The sequence below is a fragment of the Aristolochia californica genome, unplaced genomic scaffold (genome assembly GCF_029961685.1).
Source record: "Aristolochia californica isolate CCGP_79_NKW_82.1479 unplaced genomic scaffold, dmAriCali1.0.hap1 SCAF_14, whole genome shotgun sequence".
Classification (NCBI taxonomy): Eukaryota; Viridiplantae; Streptophyta; class Magnoliopsida; order Piperales; family Aristolochiaceae; genus Aristolochia; species Aristolochia californica.
Genome location: NW_027181815.1, coordinates 11753408 through 11780828, shown reverse-complemented (window position 1 = coordinate 11780828; position 27421 = coordinate 11753408). Strand labels below are relative to the sequence as shown.

At 34.5% G+C, this 27421-nt stretch overlaps 3 protein-coding genes across 6 annotated transcripts; 1 reads left to right on the top strand and 2 right to left on the bottom strand.

The window, feature by feature from the left end:
* Positions 1-207: 207 nt before the first annotated feature.
* LOC137949391 (uncharacterized) lies at positions 208-852 on the top strand. The gene has a single exon (XM_068795457.1). It carries the CDS (start codon positions 208-210, stop codon positions 850-852), a length of 645 nt encoding a protein of 214 aa, XP_068651558.1.
* Positions 853-7898: 7046 nt separating this feature from the next.
* Positions 7899-8429, bottom strand: LOC137949390 (cell wall / vacuolar inhibitor of fructosidase 2). Its single transcript, XM_068795456.1, has one exon. The coding sequence runs from the start codon at positions 8427-8429 to the stop codon at positions 7899-7901; it is 531 nt and encodes a 176-aa protein (XP_068651557.1).
* A 14378-nt stretch (positions 8430-22807) lies between these two features.
* On the bottom strand, positions 22808-25762 carry LOC137950519 (meiotic recombination protein SPO11-2). Of its 4 annotated transcripts, none has more exons than XM_068797032.1 (12): positions 25571-25762; positions 25420-25503; positions 25095-25224; positions 24816-24953; positions 24621-24709; positions 24198-24326; positions 24012-24106; positions 23716-23778; positions 23539-23615; positions 23318-23445; positions 23085-23221; positions 22808-22985 (listed from the first exon to the last, which is right to left on the bottom strand). In XM_068797032.1, exons 1-11 carry the CDS (start codon positions 25646-25648, stop codon positions 23087-23089), a joined length of 1146 nt encoding a protein of 381 aa, XP_068653133.1. In that variant the 5' UTR covers positions 25649-25762; the 3' UTR covers positions 22808-22985; positions 23085-23086. The 4 variants fall into 4 exon arrangements, 3 of the variants coding, with proteins under 3 accessions (XP_068653133.1, XP_068653135.1, XP_068653134.1); XM_068797034.1 differs by having other exon boundaries at positions 23566-23615; XM_068797033.1 differs by having other exon boundaries at positions 25420-25497.
* Between the last annotated feature and the right edge of the window lie 1659 nt (positions 25763-27421).

Genomic DNA, 27421 nt, shown 5'->3' with positions numbered 1-27421 from the left:
ATATTGGTTGTCAATTCTTGTGGTGTGTGAAAATATACACTTTACATTGTAGGTTTGCATGATTTTTTATTCCGTACCTTAAAGCTTTTAAAATTTTAATTCTCAATTCACCCCCTCTTGAGAAGCCACTTGGGCCAACCATTGGTATAAGAGTAGGCCAAAACTTGATTTGAGTCAAAATCCACTTGATTTTGAAATTCGACTAAGATGACATCTCAAGACAAATTGCTTCTTCACGAAGGACAATCAGCCAACCGTCCCCCACTATTCAATGGTGTAAATTATAGATATTGGAAGGTAAGAATGAAATTCTTCCTCAAATCCATGGATTGGGACATTTGGCATGGAACTAAGAATGACCCATTTGAGGCACAAAAGGATTTCATTGAGCTGACTAGGGATGACATGGAACCGCTCAAAACAAACTCCAAGGACATCAACTTATTGTTATATGCCTTAGGACCAAACATGTTCAATAGGGTTTCCACACGTAAGATCGCAAAAGAAATATGGGACAAATTAGAGGTCACACATGACGGGACCACTAGAGTCAAGGACTCTAGGATTGCTTTGTTGATTGCCCAATGCAATGAATTCAAGATGAAATTGAGTGAAGCAATAGCTGAGATGAACTCTAGGTTCACTCATATTATAAATGAATTGAACATCTTAGGAGACGAGATTTCCCTCTATAGACAAAATGACAAACTTCTCTTGGCACTTCCAAAGTCATGGGACATGAGGAAAACTGCCATTCATGAGAATGATAACTTTAGGACATTGAGCTCGGAAGAGCTTCTTGGAATTCTCCTTACTTATGAGATGAAACCTCAAGAAGTAGACGAAGATTAACATAAAATATAAACCCATGCTCTCAAGGCCAAAACTAGTAATGAAAACGACTCTAGTGAAGAAAGCTCCGTTGAGGTGAGTTTCATCACTAGACATCTACAAAGAATGTATAAAAAGAAGATTGTTTTTAGAAAATGCCAAATTAGAACTCAAAATGAAAAATCTTTTAAGGAAACTTATATTTGTTTTGTGTGGAAAACCAAGGCATAGAAGGAAAAAATGCCCAAACTTAGAAGGAAGAGCCCCATCCTCAAGCAAAGATCCAAAGAACAAAAAGAAGAAAGTTTTGATCTCAACTTGGGATATTATGGAAGATATTTTGGGCCACATATGCTCTAATGGTAGTAAGACTTAAAGATTTTGTAATTTTCTTCTAATTTGGGTCCTAATCCATTCCTATCACTTTAGGCTTGATTGAGGCACATAATTTGACTTTCATTTCTCCAAAAAAATAATCTTTCCCTTAATCTGCAACCAATTCTTATTTTGGGGAGATACCTAATGCATGCTTATAGTTTACCCGAGTGTGTCAAATATTATGACTTGCAAAAGTAGCAAATCAACGATTTTCAATGTAGCTCATATCAACAAAGTCGTTAATTTACCAAATGTTGATATAGTCACAAAGGCTCACTTTGTTGTGGGTAGTTATACAAAAGTAGCACTAAAGATAATAGATTTAACAATCAAAGTTTGAGTTTTCAGATTTATTTAATTTTTCATTCCTCAACTAGGCTGAAACCAAGTACTAATCTAATTTTTTTTAATGTAAAAAGCTTAATTTCCTAAGATAGCTTAATTACACAAGAATGAGTTTCAAGATTGGTTAATGAGGTAAGGTTGATTTAAACTTTTAATTCTCATAACCAACTTGCATTGTCTTTTCTCCAAAAATTAGTTGAATCATCAATTTAGCTCAAGTTTCTCAAACTACAAGGCTTTGAACTTTAAATTCTTAGTTTGAGGTTGGAGACACCTAACTTCCAAGGTCTTAATTATTTGACTCTTGATTTAAGTCTTTAGTGAGTAGGCCTTATCCTTTTAAGGCTAGTTGTTCTAGTTAGTTATGGGTGGATTTATGTATTCCATGTAATGATTGAGATGGACATGGTTTTCAAAGTATGAGTTTAAAATGTCCAAGTTGACATTAATCAATTACTTAGTCCATAATCACATGAACTATGAATCAAGCCTAATCAAAATTACAATTATTATGCATAACCTAACTTAGGAACAACTAATATTTTTTCTAATATATGTCAACTAAATCCGATTGGGTTGGAAACTAATACGATCTTTCCTTAATATGTCGTTGGCAAATGATAATCAAATTTTTCTCAGGCCAATGGATTCAAGAGTGCTAGTTTATAAAGGAATTTTATTTTGATAGAAATTCCAACTCTACATAAAATAGATAAGGATTGATGTTTGAGGTGAAAAGATAGAACTATCATTGAGTCAATCTTCTAAACCAAATCTCATAAGATGAATCTCATAATTGACATGATCATCAAATTATGAAGTCTAAATTACATAGTTCATGTCCCACAAGCTATTTAAGTAATTTTCATGTAGTACGTAGCTTGGGTCGGAGAGATCACTTCTTTCTATGAAGATCAAGTGACCTTGGGTACCCAAATTTGCTTGGCTCCCACTATGTCAACTTTGGAAGACGAATCTAGGATTTCCTTGGAAATCCAAATTTGATTCACTACATTCTGCTTTGGTCTCCCAGCTGAACACTCAACTACATAATGTCTAATGATTCCACAAGCGTAACATCCATCATTATGTGTTGGTGAGGTTGTGACATTTGTCACATTTGTCCTATGAGAACTCTTAGATTTTCTTTCTATTCTAGTCTCATGGACCTCAACTCTAAATTTCAGTTTTACACTTGATTTATTTTATCAAATCATAGGAGTGACTTTTCCCAAGGTTAGAATCTTTAAAGCATGAGATAAATCATGAGTTTTTTTTTCAACTATAAAGTTGCTGGATTTTAGCAATTTCTTTTCAACTTCTAATTCTAAAATCCTAGAGAAATAAGTATCATTTTTTTTCTCAATTCACGAATGTTTGAAGAATAGTCATTTGCTTTCTCACATTCAGAAATGAGCTTTATGTTCTTTTTTCTAAGCTCTTCTAGCTTTAAGGAAAATTTAGCTTTCAATACATTAATTTCCTTTTCTAATTTGGAAGGCCGCCTTTTTAGTTTCTTGTTTTCTTTCTCTCTTTTTCTAAGGATGGATATGGAGTCGTCAAGTTTTCTCATCAATTCTTCTTTGTCAAATTCCTCAAAATTGTGACTCTATGAAGTTTCATTTTGATCTGAGATGGTGTTTCCATATAAAAAAAAAGTGCATAAAATCAATAATGTCAGTGTTATCACTAGATGTGTTGTACTGAGAGTTTGAAGAGCAACATTCTTTGTTTCTAGAAAAGTCTGATTCTAATTTTTCCCATAAATCCTTGGCTAATTTACAAGATATGTAAGAATCAACTCTTTCATCACTCAATGAACTGAAGATGAGTTCCATAGCCTTAGCATTGCCTTCTACTCTTGTGATGTCAAGGTCATCCCAATCATGAATAGATTTTGGAATCAATCTTCCCTTTATATCTTGGGATGGGATGAAAGGTCCATTCATGATAGATTCCCATAATTCAAATCCAATGGATTGTTAGAAGTACTCCATTATCACTTTCCACCATTGGTATTTTGAAGTAATGAATATGGGAACAAAGAAGGAATCATGACCCTCTTGGAAGGTAATTTCTACTTGAGATGTCATTTAATCGATTCAAAATGATAAGAATTTTGACTCAAGTCAAATACTTGGTCTGCTCTGATACCAATTGTTGGCCCAGGTGGATTCTCAAAAGGGGGTGAATTGACATTTACAATTAAAAACATAAGTAAGGCATGTAATGAAAATAATACACTATGGCAATTTTAATACAAATTAAACATTCACACACAATAGAAGACAAAAGAATTTTTGTTATTGATGTTCCCCAATTGGTATTCACCACCCAAGAACCCTTGCTTGGAAAATTCTACTATTTAAAGCTCTAATAGTAGGAATTTACACAAAGAGATTTTGGTACTTTTTAAACCATGTGTAGCTCGATACACTCTTTTTATAATTTCAATCTCCCCAAGAGATTGGCTAGATTTTAGTTCTAATTGGGCTTTTCTACCTTGATTAAATAGGTTCTAGATGAACCTTTATCAAATAGAAAATAAAAGAAGAAAAAGAATTATATCCAAAACTTGGAGAATACCTTCTCCTTGAGAGATCCAAGCCTCCACTTCTTTTGTAGCACAATGTGAAATAATGGAGCTTGTCTAGTATGATATGCAAGGAAAGGAAGAGGAAAGAGTAGGACGATTTGCATGGGTGTAGATCTCTTTCACTCAAAAGAACTTTAGAGAAGATTCTCAAGGCTTTTGGAATAAAGGCTAATAGATTTTTGAATAAATGCTCAATAACTACTCTATGTGAGGTTTGGTGGGGGTATTTATAACTTCCCCAAGCCAAACTAACTATTTTTTGCCCATTTACAAAAGTCAATACTTGGATTGATCGATCGATCACTGGACTGATTAATCATTGTAAAGTAATTGATCGTTCAATTGATCATAATGGCTATTTTTTGTTAGGATGTGACTTATTGATAGATGGATTGATCGATCAATAAGTTACCGTTGGTCCTGAAAAGTTCAGTTGATTGATCATTACCAGGAGATGATCAATCAATCAGAATTCCCTCTGGCTATGCAACATAAGTATGATCGATCAATGATTTTCATATGATCGATCATGCTTTATGTCCCTCACTGGCAAGTTTATGTTTGATCAATCAATCTATTAGGATGATAGATCATTCTATGTAAATTCTGCTTCCCTAGAGAATATTATTGATCAATCCAAAAAGGGATGATTGATCATGCTTTATAGCATGATATGATCATGTTATGGATGATTCATCAATCGAGTAAGGTTGATCGATCATGCTTTTTAGTCTTTATCTGCACACTATTAGATGATAGATCATTGCCAAAGGTTTATCGATCATTCTAGTGCCAGTTCAATAAAATTGGCTTTTAAAGCATGAGAATGAATTACTTTATGTGCTTTAACATGTTCTAGAGGATGTGTATGATGTTCCTAAACATGTGTACATGCAATGTATGCCCTAAAGCTCCATTTACACCATTGTACTTAGGATAACTCTCTTACATTTGTGAGTTTTGACATACATCATTGACACTTAAACTCTAGTCTTCTCGTTGTCCTCTTCCCCATGGGTGCTTCTTCAAGAGATGTACTTCTATGATGCTAAGGCCTTATGTAAGTTTAATCATTTTGAAGCTTTAGACCTAGAGATGCATTGTCTCTTGAAGGTAAAGTATATGAAATACTTTAGTTTCTCAAGATAAAATGGTCATTTTAGAAGGATAATCCACAAATGGGACAAACTATGCATGTTAGAAGGTAAGAATGAAATTATTTCTCGAATCTATGTTGAAAAATTTGGTATGTAACCAATAAAGCACCATTTGCCCCACACTAGATAAAGAACAACTTAGGATTAACTCTGCGGCAATTAACCTTCTCCTATGTGCCTTTGGACCAAATGAATTAAGTAATCTCAAATTGTAAAATTATCAAAGAAATTTGGAATAAATTAGAGGTAACCTATGAGGCAACTGAGATAGTCAAAGACTTCAAAATAGCTCGTTGGTCACCAATATGAAGGATCTATGGTGAAACCAGGGAAACCAGAACTTGAATGAATTCTAGGTTCATTCACATAATTAATGAGATAAATATCTTGGGAGGAAAAAATGTTCTCTATATAGGAGGAATCTCAAGTTCCTCAAACCTCTTCCTAAGTCATGGGCAATGAGGAAAACCAATGTTAGAGAAAATGTTGATTTTAGGAAGATGATCTCACAAGTGCTTCTAAGTATTCTCTTGACCTAAGAAATGGAACCAAAAAGAAAAGGAGGAAGAACTAACTAGGAAGAAAACCACAATTTTAGAAGTTAAAGCTACTCATAGTGAATTAGGTAGCGTTAATTAAGAAAGCTTAGGTGAGGTTAACTTTATGACAAAGCACTTGCAAGGATGTTTAAATAAAGAACCGTAAGGGAAGCAACTATTATGGTAATGAAGGAAAATCTTTTAAAAGGACTGATGTTTGTTTTGAGTATAGAAAACCAAGAAATTGAAGGCATAATTGCACAAATCTCAAGGAAGATTTGCTATCCTAAAGCATGTATGGATCAAAGGAAGAAAAAGGAGAAAGTCTTAATCTCATATTGGGATGATTGGGAATCCAGCCATTCTAATAAAAGTGAGGATGAAGTTTGTTTGATGGTGTTTGAAGATAGAGACTTCACTACATCTTATGAGACAGTGATTCTACTGCTCATGTGACACCTTTTTGTTTTTTTTCTCTCTCCTCTCTTTCTTGTGACCTATACCACTCTCCAATATCAGTTGCAATGCCTCCAAATAGCTAACAATACATATGATCATTGAAAAAAAAGAAGGTAATATCAAAAGGAAGAAAGAGGAGAGGAAGAGATGGATAGGAGTAGGCACGGGTTGGGTTCATGATAGGTTTTCGAAAACCCGACCAACCTACAAACCTGACCTTAAAATCTTATCCCAGCAAAACTCGTGACGGTTTGAAAGTCTAATCTTGTCCCCCGTCTTTTATATAACATTTTAAAAAATGATTAAATCTCTTAAAATTAGATAAATATAGATTAAGATTACATAAAACCTGTATGTAACAATCAAGATTTATTAATTAAAAGGATCAATAACAAGAGAAACATTCACTTTTAAATACAATATATTTGTAAATTTGATCCCCATATTGAGGAAAGGATTTAAAACCCATCCTCACCGCAAATCTATGCAGGGTTTTCCCCCACACCTTGTCTTTGTTTCACCAAAGAGTGGAAAAGCCCATCCTCATCAAAATCGGGTTCGTTCAAGTAAAATAGGGTCAGGTCTGATCAGGTTCCTTGTTTACCTCAATCCTAATAATGACCGAAGGAAGGACGGAAAAAGAAAAAAAAGAGGGTTAATTGCAAGGAATACAAAAAAGAGAAATAACAAGGAAAAAATAACCATTTGTCTAAAATAACTGGTGTGACTGTGGAGTTAGTCAACCTTCTTCTTTTTTCACAAAAAAATATACTAGTAAGAATCCAAATAATTTGTCCTGACCCTACATGGATACTTGCATTATCACTTCGCAGAGAAGACATACACCATACTGCCAGGCAGCATTCACGGGCCTCAACTTAGTGGCAGACAAATCTCCAAAAGCTTGTCCCCTCCTTTGGCACAACTTCACATGTCAGATCTCACGTCTTTTTCTATGCAAATTTAAAATATCTTTCCATGGAATTCAGTAAGAAGAAATTCCGGTATCGACCAGACCAACCATGGAGGGTACCCAGTTGGCTTCCTGAACAAATTGGGGTAAAGTAACATATTTTTTATATTATATCGTTATTGTAATGAGCATTATACCCTTGTTTCAACTATTTTAGGGTCGGCTGCACTTGCCTTCTACCTCCATCTGCTCTATCAATTCTTGGGTTCATTGTGAATTTGGGTTATCAGTTTAACTTGGAAAATCCAGAATAGAACCCCAATTTGATCTAAGAACAACATCTGCATGCAGTAAAAACGACCTAAATTTATCGACTCATCAAGCTAAACTTTATACTCTCAGGTCAGTGGAACAACTGAACATCCCCTGCGGATTTTTCTTGCAGAAAAATGTCACAAGAACCGGCAGATAGGCAACAGTTTATTCAGACAATCTTTTTCTTCTGAAGAGACCATCAGCACTTCAATGAAAATGTCTTTTTCTGTCTATGGTGATGGATTTTCAAGATGGGTGAAGAAACAGTGGAGGAGGAATACTTTGCGTCAGAAAAAAAAAAGCAAGAGGCAATTGTCAAAGCTCGAAACAAAGAGTCCCACACAAGAAAAAAGAGTCGATGACAATCAATCAAAACCCAGAAGACTAATAATCCCCAGAGCAACATCACACAGACGCTCCAGACCTTCTTCTCTTCTCTTCAGCTCCAAAGGGTACACCAGCTTTGGCTTCTGTTTGAACACATTGTGGCACGAATTTGGGTAGTCCTTTGCGGCCATCACCTGGACGTAGGCATAGTCATATGTCTGCGAGTCAAGCTCCTGCAACGACCCACCAAGCGCCGCTCCGGCATCTTTATACCTGTTAGAGCATTCCTGGAGGACTGATTTCAAAGAAGAATCGGTGGTATGGTTGAGGAGTTTGACGAGGTAAGCTGCTGTGTCACTTGCATTTGCAATGGCCAGGGTGGTGATGATGGCAGCGAGGCCGGGGACATCGGATTGGAGGCTTTTCGGATCGATTTGGAGGGAAGAGACGCAGAGGCCATAGTACTTTGTAGTTTGGCAAGTCTTTTGGATAAGATCTTTGTCCGCGGTAACAAAGAATGAGCAGCGGTTGAAGAAGAGGAGAAAGAGCAAGGGAACAAGGAGACCCATCTTGAGGAGTCTTGCTTTGAGTTAACACTCTTGATTTCATTTTATATCGCGACGCGGTTGAGAAAAAGCGAGTCATCTCCTGATCGGCGGTGGTGGCATTTTGCAGTCTTGCAACAGAGAGCCTTATCTGCCCAGGGAGGACTTGATCGTTAAAACCGCAAAAAGCCAAATGGATTAGACTTATTGCTGCTGAATGCTTGATGAATAGGTAACATCAGGAAGAGAGTAACTTCAGTCAATCAGTGGATTGCTTTGGCGTTTTCCTAGATGGGGTTCAAGTGTTTGGTGGGATAGGCACAGAAATATTGGCAAGGTGGATGAAGAATCCGAGGCATCCTTGTTGATTATATCTTTGTGAAGCTTTGTAAAAAAGAAAAAATAAAAGAGTTCTTTTGAAAAGAAATACTTTGGACGTTATTTGGTCATGGAATAAGAATAAAAAAAGTAGAAAACTGTGCTTGGTTTGGCCTTCTTCTCTACGCTTTCAGATCCAAAGCTTGAATGAGCTTTACTTTTCAGAGGAACAACTTTGGTGCTTCTATAATCGAAATTTTTACTTTGCATTCTCTTGATAGTTTAACTCATTACTGAAAGAATAGCCTGAACAAGACGAGGTAAGCCGGTTGAACAGCATGAGGCTCCAACTCCCATTTGTGATATCCTTTTTTAAGCTAGATGATTCCATGGTAGACTGAGCGAGCCAAATTGGTATGGTAAATTACAGAAGCAAACAAGTATCCAACCCCTACTCTTACATTATGACTAGTTAATTACAGAAGCAGAATTCATATAATTTCAAAAAATAACCATATATATTCAGTAAATATTTGAGAACTGGATTCAAATGTAATTGGTTCTATTTTCTAATTTGATTTCTCGCCTGGTCCTCAAGTTAATGATTTACTGTTGTTAGAATAAGAAATATTTACTTTTTGTTAAAAGATGAAGGATATAACAAAGACAGGTTTTGCAATGTGCCTACTTTCACTGTGAAAGAGACGATCTGTAGAAGATGTAGAATGCCTTGTATTGTGCCAATATGTTGAGCTCCTACTAGAATTTGGCCTACAACACGTGTTCTAGTTTTCTAGGGGGAAGTCAGCTCTCAAAAAAAATCATACATGGAAGCAAAGGGTAGAAAAACTTCTTTAAGCCTTGCAAACAAATCTGGGTGGTTGTGTTATATAAATTTCTTCAAGCAAATCACCATTAAGAAAAGGATTTTTGACATCCAAATGATAAAGTCACCACTTGAAATTGGAAAGAGTGGAGAGAAGTATGTGTACTGAGTTAAGTTTAACAATAGGAGAGGTCTCCTCATAATCCACACCATAAGATTGAGTATCTCCCTTAGTGATCAATCTGGCTTTTAGCTGCCATACTGCCACCAAGGTTATATTTGATTGCAAAACTCACCTACAACCAAATGTCCTTTTGTTTTATGGTAAGGAGATGAGTTCTTACGTCTAATTTGTATACATAACTTCCATTTCTTTTGCCATTCAGCTCTCCACCCTGGATGTTGAAGGGTCATTGTATAAGACTGGGGAGTAACCACTGAGGATAAGGTTGAAATAAAGGAATAACAACTAGAATACAACTGATGAGTGGAAAAAAACTAGAAATAAGATAAGTAGTGGATGGCTAATGAGTGAAAGTACGAGATCCATTTCGGATAGCAATAGCCCAAGTATCATATTATGGTCCAAAAAAAAAAAGGAGAGGTAGGAGAATTACTAACCTCAGAAATATCCACAAACTGGACAAGGGATTGCTTGGTAAGCTAATCCATCTAACTGCCACTCGACCAAATATTTCTTAGGTTGTAAGTGTTATTAATCAATTCATGCACAAACCACAAACTACTCATGAGCAATTTTTAGAGAGAATCTTTCGGTATGTTAAAAAATCATCTGGACAAGGTCTATAATACAAATATCATGGCCATGTTAATATAGAAGGCTATATAGATGCAAATTGGGCTAGCTCACTAGATGATATGAAGTCTACTTCAGGTTTTTGTACTATTATTGGGGAGAAACTTTGTTACATGGAGGAGTAAAAACTAGAATGTGGTTGCAAGGTCAAATTCAGAGGCTAAATATCGAGTTATGGCACATGTTTCAAGTGAAATGCTATAGGCAAGATCTTTGTTATTAGAGCAGGGATTATAGGATTCATGTGTTACCGCTCAATGTTGTAATTTGCTTCTATAAATTGCTCTCATGATTGTTTTTCTTGGCGTTGCTACACTTCCCAGATAAGTTTCCATAGTTGTTTTACTCTTCTTCTAATATAAAAGTTTTATTTTGAACCCACATTTTAATGCTAAATTCATTTTTTTTCTCTTCTAGATTGAAAGTCTAAAGGTTTATCGAGTAGTTGGGATCATATTCTAAATTTTTGTTTTGCCTTCTACTACTACTTAGTCATGCAGAATCATGTTTTTTCTTAACCTCCTATGAGTTTGAAAACCTCATCTAGCCCAATATTTTTCTCCTTTACTTCAAGAGTCCTAAACTCATATTTTTATTTCTGTAATACTTTTGATTATGAATGATCAATTGTTGTCCCATTGAGCACTCATACAATTTAAAATCTATTTATTGCATATCGTATGATCGATCAACCTTTGTTCTAATGATCGATCATATGTTCTAGACTCTCCTAACCATGTTTTGTATGATTGATCAATCTCCCTACTACTCTCTAGTTGATCAGTCATACTTGTTAAAAGTCATTGTACTGCTCTCTGGTTGATCGATCATACATTGTTTGCATTGATCGTTTGTTAAAGGATATCCATGTTTGTAGGGTGGCATAATGGTAAATAAGACAACTCTCCAATAAGAGGTGACATGACTTTGTAATTATACAAGCTTGTGTATGTCATTTTATGACTTTTATTCTCTTAAGAGGTGTAGTCCTAAGGGTATTATTGAATAGTAATCTTCACACTTCAACTATAAATAGAGGCATGGGCTAATGGGTTAGAGAATTAAGCTCTAGCCTCTCTTCTTTCAATTTCTCTATTCTTTGTGTCTTTCTTTCTCTTCCTCTCTTCCATGAGTTAGGGTTTCTCCCGTCTCCTCTTACCTCTCTTCTCTTATTTCTCTTCCTTGTTCTCCTAACTCTTTGTAAAGATTATGAGTAGACCCAAGAAATTAACATACTATCAGAGCAAGTTAGTTTAGAATATAAAAAAGGAGAAGAATATGGAGAAAAAAGGGAGACAAAAGAAGAAGAAAAAAAGGAGAAGTTTTTTATTTTTCCCTTTACTCTTCTTATTTCCTAGGTCCTATTCTTTCATTGGATTTTGCACTATCGTACCGCATTTTCATATAGTAAATTATATATTTTCATAATTATCTTTGAGTTTAATTTCCAACGAAAAAAAGATTTTTTGAAATCATTGTTTTCTATAAAGAAAAGTGGTATATGAAGTAGCAAAGGTTAAGCAATAGAAAGGTTTCAAGCAACAACATAAACCTTCAATTGTTTGTGATGCTTTGTGCTAACATGACCAAGAATATATATAGAAACAAAATCCAATCTTTGTCTATTTTCTAACCCGGCAAATTGTTTCTCAATCCGCTCTTTCTAGAAACAAATACCCATATTAGAAAAATCAAAGGTCATGTTGGTAGCTTGTTGTATGTGTAAATCCAAATTTAATATGATTTTTTTGTTTCGCTTCTTGAGTTATTAATTGTGGTTTAACTAGTTTGCCAATTTTCTTTCAAACACTAGTCAACATTTTACCAACTTGCGTATTTTTCTTTCCTTCGGAGTTTCCTTTTTCTTTTTTTATCTCATATTACATGAGTTTCCTTAAGAGAAAATTTTCCCTATAAGAGTTTAGTTTCCTTTTTTACAAAGTCTTATTTTCTCATTCTAAATTCCAAATATTGGTTTTCTAAATCTCTTTTATTCTAGAATTTCTTTCTTGAATATTTTCTTTCCAAATTGGTCAAGGTGTGTTAAAAAAAGCAATTACTTTACATGAGAATTTTGTTTTTAGAAAAATTCTATTATAATGTTCTATATCAAAATTTTCTTTATTGTATTTTTATTTAAGTTTCCTGGATCATGCATGTCTATGGATTATTTTCTATCTTCCTCTTGAGTGAAACCTGGTCACATTTTATCGATCTATTAGTCTAAAATGCCTCCTTATTTGGAAGTATGAAGAGTTGCATTGTGCACCTCATTCTATTAAAGTATGAGAGTTGGTATCTTTTTTGTTCACAAATTTAATTTCTCAAAGTACTTTATTCAATTTGTGTTTTTTAAAATCACTTCAAAGCAATACCTATAGATCTATTGTCTGCAAAGATCAGGAGTGCACCCAAAATATTGCTTAATTCATTTCTTTTATTCTTTTTGTTAGAAGCTATGAGAGATCATGGGTGGAATGAATGTAAAAAAGGTCTAAGTTTCTTATCAGGTGTTAAGCACCTAGCCAATACTACGCAAAAGACCGGCCTGTTAGAAGCGGAAGACATAGATACTTAACCCCAGGACCATAACAGTACACCCCACCCTCCCAAGTCGAGGACCACGACAGCTTTAACACAACAACGAGGACTAGGTCAGGAGCCCATACTCCCTTACGGCGCCCCGCCAGGGGCGTGCGGTCCACCTGCGCACTCGGGGACTTGAAGTCGGGACGTAGCGCCTGCTCTGATACCAAATGTTAAGCACCTAGCCAATACTACCCAAAAGACTGGCCTGTTAGGAGCGGATGACACAGGTACTTAACCCCAGGACCATAACATCAGGATGATGGGTATGGATGTAATTCTTACTCTTTGACATCCATAAATAAAGATTATGGGGGAGGATTAGTTATACACTCACAACTCTAATCCTCCCTTCTCTTTCCAATATGCTCTCTTCTTCTCCATAACCAGTCGTCCCTCTTTTCTCTCTCTCTCTCTCTCTCTCTTCTCATCTCACTCCTCCTTCTCCCTTTTCTCTCATTACCTCGTGTTTAAACAAAATCAACATGGAATCCTGAAAACAATAGAGTATCATAGCAGTTCTTTCAAAATTCCTTGTCCAAAGTATTTCTTTCTTTTGATTGGTTGTTGTTGAAGAGCAAATAAGGAAGAGTCTTACATGACTCTCACAATAAGAAGTCTTACAAAGCCAAAATTATTATGGAAACAGGTCTCACTGAAGAGTTTCAGTTTAATAGTGTTTTAGTTATGTTAGTCTTTTATTTATGTTGATTTATTTAATTATGTTAGGACTTATCTTTAAGTGTTTGAGTTTGGGTGTAATTGGGACAAGGGTAGTTTAATTGTAATCGGACTCTACTACTTTCCTCTATTATAAATAGGGGTTCATGTACTCAGTTTACATCAAGTCAATGAAGTACTTCTTTTTTTCATAAATTCAACATGGCATTAGAGCAGGCTCTATGAGTTGACTCGGTCAATCCACAAAGATAATGTGATCCTTTTCTGATCTATTATCTCTATCAATTTAGATTCGTATTTATCTTTTTTTTTTCTCTTTTCAATCCCTATACCCGTTGTTTACTTCGAGTTTTCACCTATATACTGAGCTTTCAATATTGCATACTATATATTGACGAAAATATATTTGAGTCTATTTTCCCACACAAAGCGAACTTTGGAAATCGGAGTTAGAAATCTATATTTTGAGCAGAAAAGGTCAAACTACAAGAACTTTTGAGCCATTTTATGCTATGAAGAATGACACTTTATACGGAGTACTATATCTCAAAAGAAATATATGCAAATCTATTTTCATATATATTCAACCAATTCTAAATCTGAGTTTTTTATATGGAGATATTGATATTGGAAGAGTCAATGGTCATGCTGGCAAAAGGAGAAAGAGTACTTAGTTCGGCTAGATTACAGAAACCAAAATCTATCAGATTATTTATCTCAAAAGAGGTATATTTTATTAAGATAAGTTATAATTATATGAGATTTATTTAAGTCTAGTTTATAAGGAAAATTTTTTATGTCAATCTGATCTATATTTAAGGATATATTCACATTGAAAGAATCGAAGGTCACGTTGGTATCCTTTGCATTGAAAAATCCGAATTTAAGCCAATTTTTTTGTGTCACTTTTAGAGTTGCTGCTATTGATAAAAAATATCAAGAAAATATCTCACTTACCCCTTTTTTCCAGTTACCTTTCTCCTACCATCCTTTTTTTACTCTAACATACCCCTTTGGACCAACCTCTTGTGTGTTCCTTCGGTTGGTTTACCTTTTTATATATATGGGTGTTTTTAAGTCCATTGAGACTTTTTATTGGTACCTTGGTTTTTTTATTTTTGTCTTGTGAATGATAGGCACTACCCACTTTAGTGATTATTCTCACTATTTTTGTTCGAAAGCCTTTGATGTTGGTTTCGACACCCATTTTTACTTTTTGAGAGTCGAAGTCTAGTTTCGTACTTATCCTTGGGACACCATGATGGAAGAGATTATTACTACATCTATGTTATTTGTTTCAAGCTGAGATCACTGCCATTACCTCCCAGCTTGAAGGAGAGAAGTACAAGAAGAAGTACAAGAAAGAGGTATTTTATTCCATATGTTGTGGTAATTTTTATGTGACCAAAATATTCAAGAAAGGGGGAGCATAAAAGACAAAGTTTTTGAATCTATGAAGAATTGTATTTGTGAAAAAAAAAATTTAACAAAAGAAAATTGTAGACCAAGAATTTTTTTTATTGCAAGTTGAAGTTATAAACTCCAACTTGAGGGGGAGTGTTGAAGAGAAAATATGGAAGTCTTATATGACTCTCACAATAAGAAGTCTTACAGATCCAAAATTATTATGGAAGGTCTCACAGAAGAGTTTCAGTTTAAAAGTGTTTTAATTATGTTAGTCTTCTATTTATGTTGATTTATTTAATTATGCTAGGACTTATCTTTAAGTGTTAAAGTTTGGGTGTAATTGGGACAAAGATAATTTAAATGTAATTGAACTCTACTAGTTAAGTACTTTGTCTCTTTTCTTGATGACTTCAATCAAATCACATGCCTATTTCTATTAAAAAAACGGTTTGAAATTTTTTCCATATTTAAGTCCTTTCACACCATGGTGTCCACTCGGCTTGGAAAACAAATACAAGAATACAAGTGTTTCAATTAGATAATGCTAAAGAATACCTACCTAGTGAATATCAATCCTTTTTGTGAAGATGATGGTATTATCCATCAAACATCTCATACTTACATCCCTCAACAAAATGATGTAGCAGAAAGGAAAAATCGACATCTCCTTGAGGTAGCCCGTGGCCCACTCTACTTTATGACTAGCCTCATGTCATTCTTACAGCCTGCTTCCTCATTAATAGACTACCATCTTCAGTACTTACCCATAAATCCCCATACTCATTGTTATTTCTAGATGAGAACCCCTTCTCGCTTCCTTTGAATGTCTTTGGCTGCACATGCTTTGTTTATGTCACATCAGAGTAAGTTTGAGTATGAGTCTCTTAAGTATATTTTTGGGTTACTCTTGTTAAGAATTAGTCACCTTAATTCCAAACTAACGAGAGCAATAATAATAAACATAGAAGAAGGAAAAAGCAAGAACGAAAAAACACAACAAGATTTATACAGATTCGCCTCAAGGTGAGACTACGTCCTGTCTTTCGCAGCTACAGTAATCCCTACTATCTTCTCTTTCTCTCCTTTCTCTCACAAGCTCTCTTCTTCTCTCTTGTCTCTTCTCCTTTGCTCTTATATCCTCTACACTTCTTCTCTCAATTTCTTACCTTTTCTCTAGCCCACTCAACTTCTTTAACTCTCTTGACCTTCTCTTGCACTTGAATTAAAAAGATAGGACTTTTCAGAGGATTCTATCATAAACATAATATCTGGTCTTGTAACCATAGCATAAATAAGCTTCACAACTAGTCATCTATAGAGTGGCTTACCATTTAGTTTTTATAATGCAAATCAATAAGAGCTTCAATGGGAATTTCAACTGGCTTTGCTCCTAATAAGCTTATTTCAAAAACCAAATCCATAATATATCTTTGATTATGTCAAGGGAATCACAAATTTCAGAATAAGGCACCAATCATGTGGGAATCACAAAATTCAGAATAAGGCACCAATCATGTGGGAATCACAAAATTGAGAATAAGTCACCAATCATGTACTCTAGGGCATTATTAGTTCATAAATTTTAAATTGAAGTACCTAATTGACTTTGTATTTCAATACAAAAAATTCTAGAAGATATTCAAGACTTCAAATCTATCTTTTAAACATAAAAACCCAAATAACTCTTCTAAAGTCTTCAATGAAAGTAACAAAATATTGATAATCAAACCCATTTGGAACTCTACATAGTCCCCACACATCAGAATGTATCAATTGGAATAAAGAAGAGCTACTAATATTTTCTTATGAGGGAAGGAACTTCCATGATGTTTTCCAAGTTCACATGACTCACACAGTATAAATGAACTACTTTTTTTAAGGTACTGTATCATGAAATTTATATAATAAGAGGTATCCCAACTTCACAAACATTCCATTGCTGAAATAATAGTTATCAAGGCCTTTCAGGATAAATATCGTTGATCTTCAAGATCATACAACATTCCTCTTTTATGTCCTATACCAATTATCTTCCTTGTCTAGATGCCTTGAAAAACACACATAGAAGGATAAATGTTACAAAGCAACTCAATCATTTTGCAATTTGATTAATAGAAAGAAGATTAAAAGGAAATTATGGAACATATAAAATAGAGATAAGTAGTAAATTAGAAGATGCTTGAATACATCCTTCTCCAGTAACTAAGAGGGAGATCTATCAGCCAAAGTAACATGACCAAGTGAAAATGATTTATTTAAAGATTGAAAGAGGGTAGAATTATTAACATGTGAGTTAAGGTACTTGAATCAATGATCCAAGATTGAGATAGATCAGAGTAAAAGGCAGATATACCTGACACAACAAGAGAAGCACCGGTCAAGTAGTGGTACTCGCTATGGGAGAGAAGTTCTAGATTGTGTTGCTATCGTACATTGTAAGAGAATTTTCATCATCCTTGCCCTCCACCATCATTTTTGGTTCAATTGCAGCTGAGGAATTGTTCTTGTCCAACATTATTAGCTTGAGGTGGTTTCCAAAGTTTTTCCAACACTTTTTTTTGATTGATGATTACTTTTTCCAGAATGAATGCATGGCTTTCTCCATGATTTTCGTTCTTGTTGTCCTTGGTTTCTTCAATTATTTCTTGGATAAAAAATCGAGATAAAATTAGAAATCAAGGGTAAGAATTCACCTTTCTATTTAGCTTTCTAAATGGCTAGCTCAACTCTCACTACTTGTGACACTACATCTTCAAACATAGCTTTTTCTTTGCTTTCTAAAATTTAGGCTCAAATAGTCTCATATTCAGATCCTAGCCCATATAGGAACCTTGAGACTCTGATGTCTTCTTTTTGGTGATCTATCACAATTTATCTAAAGTTAGGGATGATAATTGACAATCTCTTGCCATACTCTCTCTAGTTCTCCCATATAATCCATTACATCATGATCACGTTTCTAAATTGTACAATATTTAGTATAAAGTTCATATAATGTGGTCCGAGGACCCTTCTTTTGAGACTTACCAACTATCAAATGCAATTTTGTAATACATAATGTGGGTTGTTAAAAGACACCCACGTGTGTAGGGATTGCATAACTAGTAAATACATAAAACTTCCATAGAGATGGTATAGAGTTGTAATTATGCAAGTTGGTGTATGTCTTCTTATGTCGTTTCCTTTTAAAGTATCTAACCCTAAGGGTATTGTAGTCATTGTAAACACCTTCTCACAACTATAAATACAAACTCAAAGATGGGGCAGAGCATTCAAGCCTCTTCCTCTTAGCTTAAATTCGTCTTGACACTTATCTCTCTTTTCTTCTTCTTTCTCTCCTTTAGTTTCTTCTCTCCTCTCTCCCAATTGCTAGAGTTCCTCTCTTCTCTCTTTTCCTTGATATCTCTTGTGATTATGTGTTGGCCCTAGATTCAATATGGTATCACAAAAGGCAAAGATATAACATGCAAAAGGAGAATAAGATGGAGAAGAAAGGGAAGAAGAAGAAGAAAAAGAAAAAATGGAGTTTGTCATTTTTCCCTCTAGTCTTCTTTCCCAATTTTTGTTTTTCGTTGGATATCGAACTATCTTACCATAATTTTCATATAGAAAATTATATATTGTTAGAAATATCTTTGAGTCTAATTTCCAACTAAAAAATAATCTTAGAAATCACATTGTTTTAAAAATAGAAATCAATATCTGAAGCAGCAAAAGTCAAGTAGCTAAAAAATTTTCCACTAGCAGCAGAAAACATCAACTTTTTGAACGGGTTGTCACAACATGACTGAGAATTTATATTGAGAACTGTATCTCAAAAGAAAGCTATGTGAGTTAATTTTCTACCCCAATTAACTGTTTTTCAATCTGATCTTTCTAGAGAGAAATAACCACATTGGAAGAATCAAAGGTCATACTGGTAGCATATTGCAAATGCAAATCTGAATTTATGCTGATTTGTTTTTTTTTTTTTTTTTTGCTTCACTTTTTGAGTTATTAATATCGGTTAAGTTTCCTATTTTTTCAAAGTCTAGTCAAGATTTTACTTACTTGAGTACATTTCCTTCCTTAAAATTTTCCTTTCTTTAATATTATATTACATTATTTTTCTTAAGAGAAGTTTTTCCCCATATGAGTTTAGTTTTCTTTTTTACAAAGTCTAAAAATTTTGAATTATACAGTTTTGTTTCGTAATTCTTAGAATCCTAAATTTCCCATATTCCAAAATTTATCTCTTGAATATTTTGTTTTCAAATTAGTCAAGTTGTGTTAACAAGTAAATGCCTTATATGATAAGTCTATTTTTAGAAAGCTTTCATTATTATGTTCCATCTAAAAAATTTCTTATTAATTTTTTTTTAAAGTTTCCTCATCCATCATGTTCATAGAGGAATTATTGTTTGAGGTTATATTTGGTCAAACTTTTTTTTGATTTTAACAATTCTACAGTTATAGTCTTCTTCTAATTTATCACCACGATGTTTATTCTCTTGTTTTTAACCCCCTATTACCCTTCTATTTGGTTCCTTTTCTCCTACATCCTTTTTTTACTCTTGTTTACTCTCTTAGGCCAACCCCTTAGTGCATAGCTTTGGTTGGTCCTCTTTTAATATATGGTCCTACCATCTATTGAGATTTTTTTACTGGTAGCCTTAAGTGGGTTTTTATAGTCATCCTTTGAGTGAAAGGCATTACCTTGTTTAGTCATTATTATCACTCTGTTGTTCGAAATCCTTTGGGATTAATTTCAACTCTTGTTTTATCACTCATGGTTTTTAATTTTTGAATTTCTTTTGTCTGATAGAGTACTTATCCTTGGGACACCTTGATGGAGAACATAATTACTATAGACATTTTGTTTTTATTTCAAACTACGATCACTACCTTTACCTTCTAGCTTGAAGGGGAGAAGTGAAGGAGAAGTATGAAGGATGAGGTAGGGGATAGAATCTACCATGAAGGATTCTATAAGCTGAATCAAGTTTGATCACATTCATTACTCTATTGATTTGATATACATCTTGTTCTTATCTTCTTTATCTGTAAGAATTCATATTGAAAGTTGAGTGCTACAATGGTTGGGCCTTCTCCTGAATTTCACGTTTGAGAAGAAGAAGAAGAAGTATAATCTACAATGAAGAATTCCAAGTGTTGAGGTAACCAAATTTTATGTGACTAGAATATCCAAGTAAGGGGGAGAAGAAGATAAGAACAAGATGAAGACTATAAACAAGATGTGAAAAAGAACAAGTTGAAGACTATAAACAAGATGTGAAAAAGAACAAGATGAATCAAAACAAGGCAATAAAAAAAAATCAAGTCATACTAGGTTAATTTTTTTAAAGCACACAAGTTTCTTAACCAAGATTATTTGCAAAGTAAAGTTACAAACTCTAGCTTGAGGAAGAGTGTTAAAAGACACCAAGTGTGTAAGGGTGGCATGGCTACTAAATAAGGAGAACTTCCATAAAGATGGTATAGGGTTATAATTATGCAAGTCGGTATGTCCTCTTATGTCTTTTCATTTTGAAGCATGTAAAAACATCCTTACAACTATAAATACAATATCAAAGCATGGGTTAGAGTCTTCAAGTCTCTTCCTCTTGGCTCAAATCCTTCCTTACACCTCTCTCTCTTTTCCACTTCTTTCTTTTCCTTCGTTTCTTCTTTCATTTCTCCTTCCCTTGAGACCTCTTGTGTTTATGTATTGGCCCTAAAAATCAGCAACTTCATTTGGCTCATGCTACAAACTGACTTGAAGGTGGAGGAACAGTTGATAAATTTCTTTTTTCACGGGCTCCAACATAAATTTCAGTAGCCCTAGGCCACTTGAGAAATTTTCTCCCATTCAATTTCATAGATGTAGTCGGTGTGTCTTTTTCATGAGTTTTATCAGAAACTACTATAGGAGAAACAACTTTTCCACTACTCAACATTTTTCACCTTATAAGAATGGAAAAAAATCTATTCACTTGATGAAGCACTTACCAAAGTATCCAGACCAAGCACTATCAATTAAGAATAACACAATATAAAAACACAACTATTCGATATTTAACATAAATAAAAGACTGTTGTAACTAATGACTAATGCAAAAGCAAGTTTATGATATACCAGAATAGACAAGAAAATGAAGTTATCTCCATACAAATCGACTTCTGACTCATAACCAAGATTTGTTCTTAACCCAAAAATTGAACAAGATAATAATACTACATGGCTAATCAATTAACCTCTATAGATCTCAACCACATGTAATAGACACACTCTAGAAGAAAAGAACTACATAAGTTATACAAAAATGCAGCACATGCCATTTTTTACCAGATCTCAGGTTGCCCTCTTTCTAAATAAACTAACATATAACTTTCTTAAAAAAAAGAAGGAAGAAAATGACAAGAAGAAGGTGAAAAGACTCGAGCTTTAAACCTTTACCAACCCACAAATCGTTGCTAAATGTTTACGTTTCCAACTCACCAACTTCAGAACCCTAAGTTCTACACCTAGAATAGCATGCATTGCTTCTATACCAAAAAAAATGGAAATACTTTTACTATTATAGTGATTTAAAGGCCAAACATTGACAGAGAAGGAAGTGGAAGAAGGAGAGTTCGTGGGTGTTCTCCCAAGTCTCCATGCTTCTTGATATTATTTCCCTATGGAGTTTTAAGTTACAAAAATAACCTTCATACAATGGGCAATTCACTCTACTACACCTAGAAATCATATGAATGAAATATAAACTATGAATTACAATTGTAATCCAAGCTCACTAACTTTATAAAAAAAGAATAATGTGAATATAACTAGACAAGAAACATATAAGATATAATGAAGAATATAGCTCCTAGGGGGTTCGATTGAGCAAGAAACTAGAACGAGCCAAGAAAAATCAAATTGAAGAGAGAGAGACGGAGAAAGAGAGAGAAAGAGAGAGAAAAATGTGGGTAAGAAAATAACTGACCAGCAGTGATTGACATTTTTCTTCTCCTACATGAGGTTAAGGGCACTTTTTACAAGTCATTTATAGGAGAGGATAGTATTGTTCTTTGTGTTCCAACCGGAAACTGGAAAGTCTATCCTTTGAAATGTGGGCCACTTGTGTTAGGAGAAAGTTTATCCTGTTTGCCCGACCTTTTCTCATTGACATGAGTTGCAAGAGTTTTTAACCCATACTAGCAAAAAGAGTGAGAAGAGGGAGTAGTGACCCTTCGTGTTTGCTAACTAATGTTCATGAAAATGGATTGTTAGTACCATAAATAGAAGAAATTAGAAATTTTTGGTAATTCAACCAATTTTGGGTTTTACTTTTGTTGAAGTCACAGAAAATGCACTTGTGCCAAAAAAAAATACATTAGCAAAAGTCCAAAATTCGTTAGTAGAAGTTCTTCCAGCAATCCACTGGTAAAATTCGCTCACTTGTTTCATATGGTAGAATTTCTACCTTAAAATATCTACCAACAAATTTGAAATTCACTGGTAGAGAATTTAAACCTCCGCAAGTAAATTTAGAAAGTCTTTGGCAGAAGGTAATATTATTTTTCCAAAGAAAATTTGAATTAAGCAAGGATAGCATAAAACATTATAGTTTTAATTTTTTGTTGAAGCTGATATTTTCCTGTCTAAAAAATAATCAATTAAAGTATAAAATAAAATATAAATAACAAGAAAGTCGCTTTGGATTTTCAAATTTGATGGGAAAGTAAAAAAAAAAGGAATTTATGGCATTTGGATATGTGGCATTCGAGAATTGAAAGATTGTGGAATGGTCTAGTCAATGATCAGGAATTGATTGGACTAATAAGAATTGTTGGCGAAGGACTTCAATTTGCAACGAACAAGGGAATCAGTTTTAAAAAAGAAAAAAAATTACTTTCCTTTTGCTGTTTCTCTAATATCTTACTTTTTCCTTCGTTGGATCTTCTTCCCGAATGTTAACTCATTCTGCAAAACAGGATGTATATTGAAAAACCATCGTCTCCAAATAAGAAAAGAGAAAAGTGCAGTCTGGAGAATACAAACAAAAACTAGTAGCAACTATACCTTTAAATGTAATCATTTTGCACTATCTTTTTGATGACGTACTTTGCCAAGAAATCAAATCCATGACAGTATAGAGCTTCAATTTCAGCACGACGACCACTCTCCACCATCTTCGTCAATTGTGCCTTGTATTCTTGCTTCAGACCACAAACCAGCCATCAAATAGTGATACTACCTCAGAAGTTTACTTCAAAGAAAAGGAATTTTAACGTTCATTGACAAACTACGTTTACCTGTAGCACCTCAGATGACTGCAAGCTCTTGGCTATTTGAAGGTCTCGTTGCTTTAATGGAATAAACGAGCTTTCATGAACTAGTTCAAGATCATCTCCGTGCAATCCCAACCACCTAACATTGCAAGCTGAGGGAGGCAATGATGGTTTAGAGAACCATTTTCTTAACTATTGCACAAGTAAGAGACACTTTTAAGTATGAAATTAGTGCAGAAGAGTACCATATTTATATGCTTCTAAGCCCATACCAGTGCTACCGTACTTGTAAGTGCAGAGTATGGCGAGACCTGCTGGGTTCCTTGAAATGTAGGTTATCATTAAGAAAATCATTCACAAATATGGATCCATCAAGATGACAAGCGAATAGTATTTCAATAGCATGGGTCCTCTGATTTCACCAGTCTACCAATGCCAAAATTGGAAGGTCAGGGAAACATCTGCTCATTTGATGTAGAAGAAATCTGTGGCAAAAGAAGGGTAAGCCGCCTTTTTAGGAAAAACACGAAAAGCATATTTAGGGTCAAGTTGCCTTCTCATTATCTCATTTTCAATAATTATTTTTGGAAATAGTAATGATCAAATTCTTATTTTCTTTTCTTTTCTAGGGGTTCCAAACAGTTAAGCCACATCATTCCATGCTTCCTTTCAGTGAGAAGGCAACTTGAACTTGGACCAGCCAATTTATCTTACTTACCTTGTAGCCATGTCTGGATACCCTTTAGCTGTGAGTAAAATACTAGGGATCTGATTGTATATGCGGTCCTCAGCCAACCTCTGGAAAACAGCATCCTGAAGAAACGTGGGAGCATCACAAGTACGAAAGAGGAACAAAAGGAAAGCCCATCACCCATCCTTAGTGAAGATTAAATTAAGTCCATACCTTCTCCACTAGTATGATGTACCGAGCATCTGATTGAAACACCAGTTCCTTCAGCAAACTCAGGTCGCCAGAGATAACGTACCCAGAAGGCCCTAGTGCAGAACAGTCCACTATCTCCTGGTTTGGCTCCTTTTCATGTGCAAGTCAAATCAAATAGCACTCAAGCATAACAACATTTCACATTTGATAAGCATTGAAAAGTTGTTTTAACAGGCTTTGTGGCCTTTCTATGTCACAGAAGTATGAATTCAATGACCTTCGCGATGCCACAGATATGCGAATTCAATTCAATAGAAATTTTAACTGTCAAAAGGGAAAAGGCCAATTAAGCCAAGGACATTTTCCTTGAGCTTTGGCGCTTAGTACCATGTTCCAATACATCACAACATAAAATGTTTTCTGGTGTCAAATGTGGAATCTGACCTGGATGATTAAGCGCCCAATCATGGCGCCTCTACTAGAAGCGATAATTCCAAGACTATGCCGACAGCACCGAAGTAAAGCAACCACATCTGTAGTAATATATGGAAGTAAATTACGTTTACGACTCCAGCATACATGAATTGCAAAATGCAAGAAGGCTGAAAGGGAAAAAGGAAAAGCGGGAAAGAGATCAACCTTGCACGGTTCTGTTAACCTGAGCTTGGGAGTTGAAATAGTCTGGAGAATCACAAAGGAGTTTGTAGAAAAGCTCCCTTTGCGTTGCCTTTTTCTCTTGAACCAGCAGCTGAAGACACTGTTCCATGACTTCCCATACTTCACAATGAAAATAGAAAACGCTCCGTCAATTTATTCACTTCAAATACATCCACTCCAGTAAGATCCAGATGAAAGATTTCTAAATAAAAACAGCCCATGAGAATCGGGGTAATTTGCAAGGTGACCACTATTACGCACCTCTAACAAAAGCTTTGGCTTCTTTTGTTTTCATTAGAGATCTGGTGCAAAATGAATGAGACAAGAAGATTGATGAAATATCAGACAAGAGACCACGACGAAAACGACTGTTACTTGACCTCCGACTTATCTGTTTAAAATAAGGAACCACCGTTCAAGTCCGCAATAGAAATGAGCGCCGTTCTTTGAGCGAGTCAAGTACGCATATACATGTAATGTGAATTTCAACATCACTTCCAATGTATAATTTGATCAATTTTTTTTTAACAAAGCACTAGAACGAGCTAACGTAATCAGACCATTAAGGTAGAAGAACTCTTCTCACCAGAGTGAGATCAGAAATAGCCGGATCAGGAGAGTTCAAGATCTTAATGAAGTTGAGGACTGCCACTTGAATTCTTGCCTGAACCTGGATGAAAGGACCAGATGAGCCAAAGAAGCCAGAAACAAAGTAAACAGATAATCACCAAAAATACCTCAGATGGAGAAAGAATTTCAGCATAGCATAGGCCCTGATCCGTGTAGAACAGCGAAGATCTACAGATGTCTTCCATCGCTAGTTGATCCCCCCAAATTCCCCTTCTAGTTGACAGAAATTTGGGGATAGGGAAGCTAGTTTTGATTCGTTTCGCTTTTCCCGCGAATTGACGATGAGCTTCGAAAATGGAATCGGCTACTGCGAGCAACACTCGCGTGCTGTCTACCTTATTTATTCATATCCGAAATTATTTTTTCGGGTAATTTTACCTTTGTCGGCGAAAATTAATTTTCACAAGTAGAATTGTTAATTCTTGCCTATGAAAAAGCGGGGAAAAGATTTCCAATGGAAAATTTTTCACCCCTGATAAACTTTTTCCCAAAGAAATTTCGTTTTTCGAGGGAAAAACATTTCTTAGGAAAATATTTTTCTACCTCTAAGAAATAATTTTACCAACAAAACATAAGAGTTTCGAAGTCCAGAATAATTTTAAGTGTTTGTGTACCTAGTGAAAGCCTGGATATTGAAAAGGATCTTTGGAGAAGAAAAGAAAGAAGAAGCAGAATTAGCAAAATTTAGCCATTAGCAAAATTTTCCAAACTTAGCCATTAGCAAAATTTTATCACGGGAAAATAACAAGGGTCACATTATTCAGGTATGAATACAAATGTCTCATGGAGGAAAAGAAATGCCAGGTGCTTGTAGGCGAATGTTACACACTTTGGAATTTTTATAGTATGTAATTTTGTATTTCATGACTGCACAAAGTAAGCTAGAGTGGACTCTCACTTTATCAAAGATACAAAATTGTTAGGGAAAATTTTCACTCATATTTTGGTATGAAGCGTAAGCAATGTATCATTATGAATTTCAATAAATCTAAAAGTGGAAACCCAAGAACACATACCTCTAGCCATAACAATCATATTCTATTTTGAGAATTTACAAACACCAAAATTGTAGCAAGGAATTGAGAAATCATTATCTAGTCAATCCAAGACTTTAATCCATGCAATTGATAGACATATCACTGACTTTCTTGATAGACCAGAAATCCTTATTTTCATTCTCTATGAAGAAAAAAAACTCACATATGTATTTTCCAAACTTCTTTCCCATAAAAAAAAAGGAGTTATAACTAATGGACAGTTACATAACTATCCCAATATTCCAACATCTAAAGGAAAACTAACCTAACCGTCATTTATTTAAATATTAAATAAATAATAATGGGCCAAAATAAAAATGTGACTAACATTCTCCCACTTGGTCCATTTAATACTTAATATTTACCAATTCAATATAGATACATCCTCAAAAAAATTCCATAGATATAATATCCTTATACCCAAACAAAAAAATTCAAATTGCATGAATCATGATGGTAAGTTCTTTAAAACAAGTATTTCCTTCCATGTATCACAATGCAACTTTCTCTTTTGAATGAGAACCATATGTGGTACATATCTTTATGAATGAACTTCCAAATACTCGTTCAAGATCATCAAACCAAAATTCAAACATGCATTGTTGTTCTCTAAATTTCATATATACAACTAAATAAGAGCAGACAAATATAAAATTAATGGAGTCTTTCAAATCGACAAAATGTGATATGAACATAAAAAGTATCACAATCACATAAAAAACTATATAGTAGAACCAAGTCTCATATGCTCAACAGATCAACAATCATCAATCTAGTATTGATGTGTTTAACAACCACTTTGTTTGCTTTCACATGTTCTCAAATAGCTAAATACTTAATGTCAATGTGCTTACTATGACGTCTACTCTTATTGTTCTTGTCCAAAAATATTGTAGATAAATTATCGTAATAAATCCTCAA

Bases quoted from the DNA above. Each gene is read 5' to 3' on its own strand.
- LOC137949391 (XM_068795457.1), top strand. From the start codon at position 208: ATGACATCTCAAGACAAATTGCTTCTTCACGAAGGACAATCAGCCAAC.
- LOC137949390 (XM_068795456.1), bottom strand. From the start codon at position 8,429: ATGGGTCTCCTTGTTCCCTTGCTCTTTCTCCTCTTCTTCAACCGCTGC.
- LOC137950519 (XM_068797032.1), bottom strand. From the start codon at position 25,648: ATGGAAGACATCTGTAGATCTTCGCTGTTCTACACGGATCAGGGCCTA. The intron at 25,504-25,570 runs GTATTTTTGGTG...CCTTTCATCCAG, and splicing joins AAATTCTTTCTCCATCTGAG to GTTCAGGCAAGAATTCAAGT. The intron at 24,710-24,815 runs GTTGATCTCTTT...ATATTACTACAG, and splicing joins GGTTAACAGAACCGTGCAAG to ATGTGGTTGCTTTACTTCGG.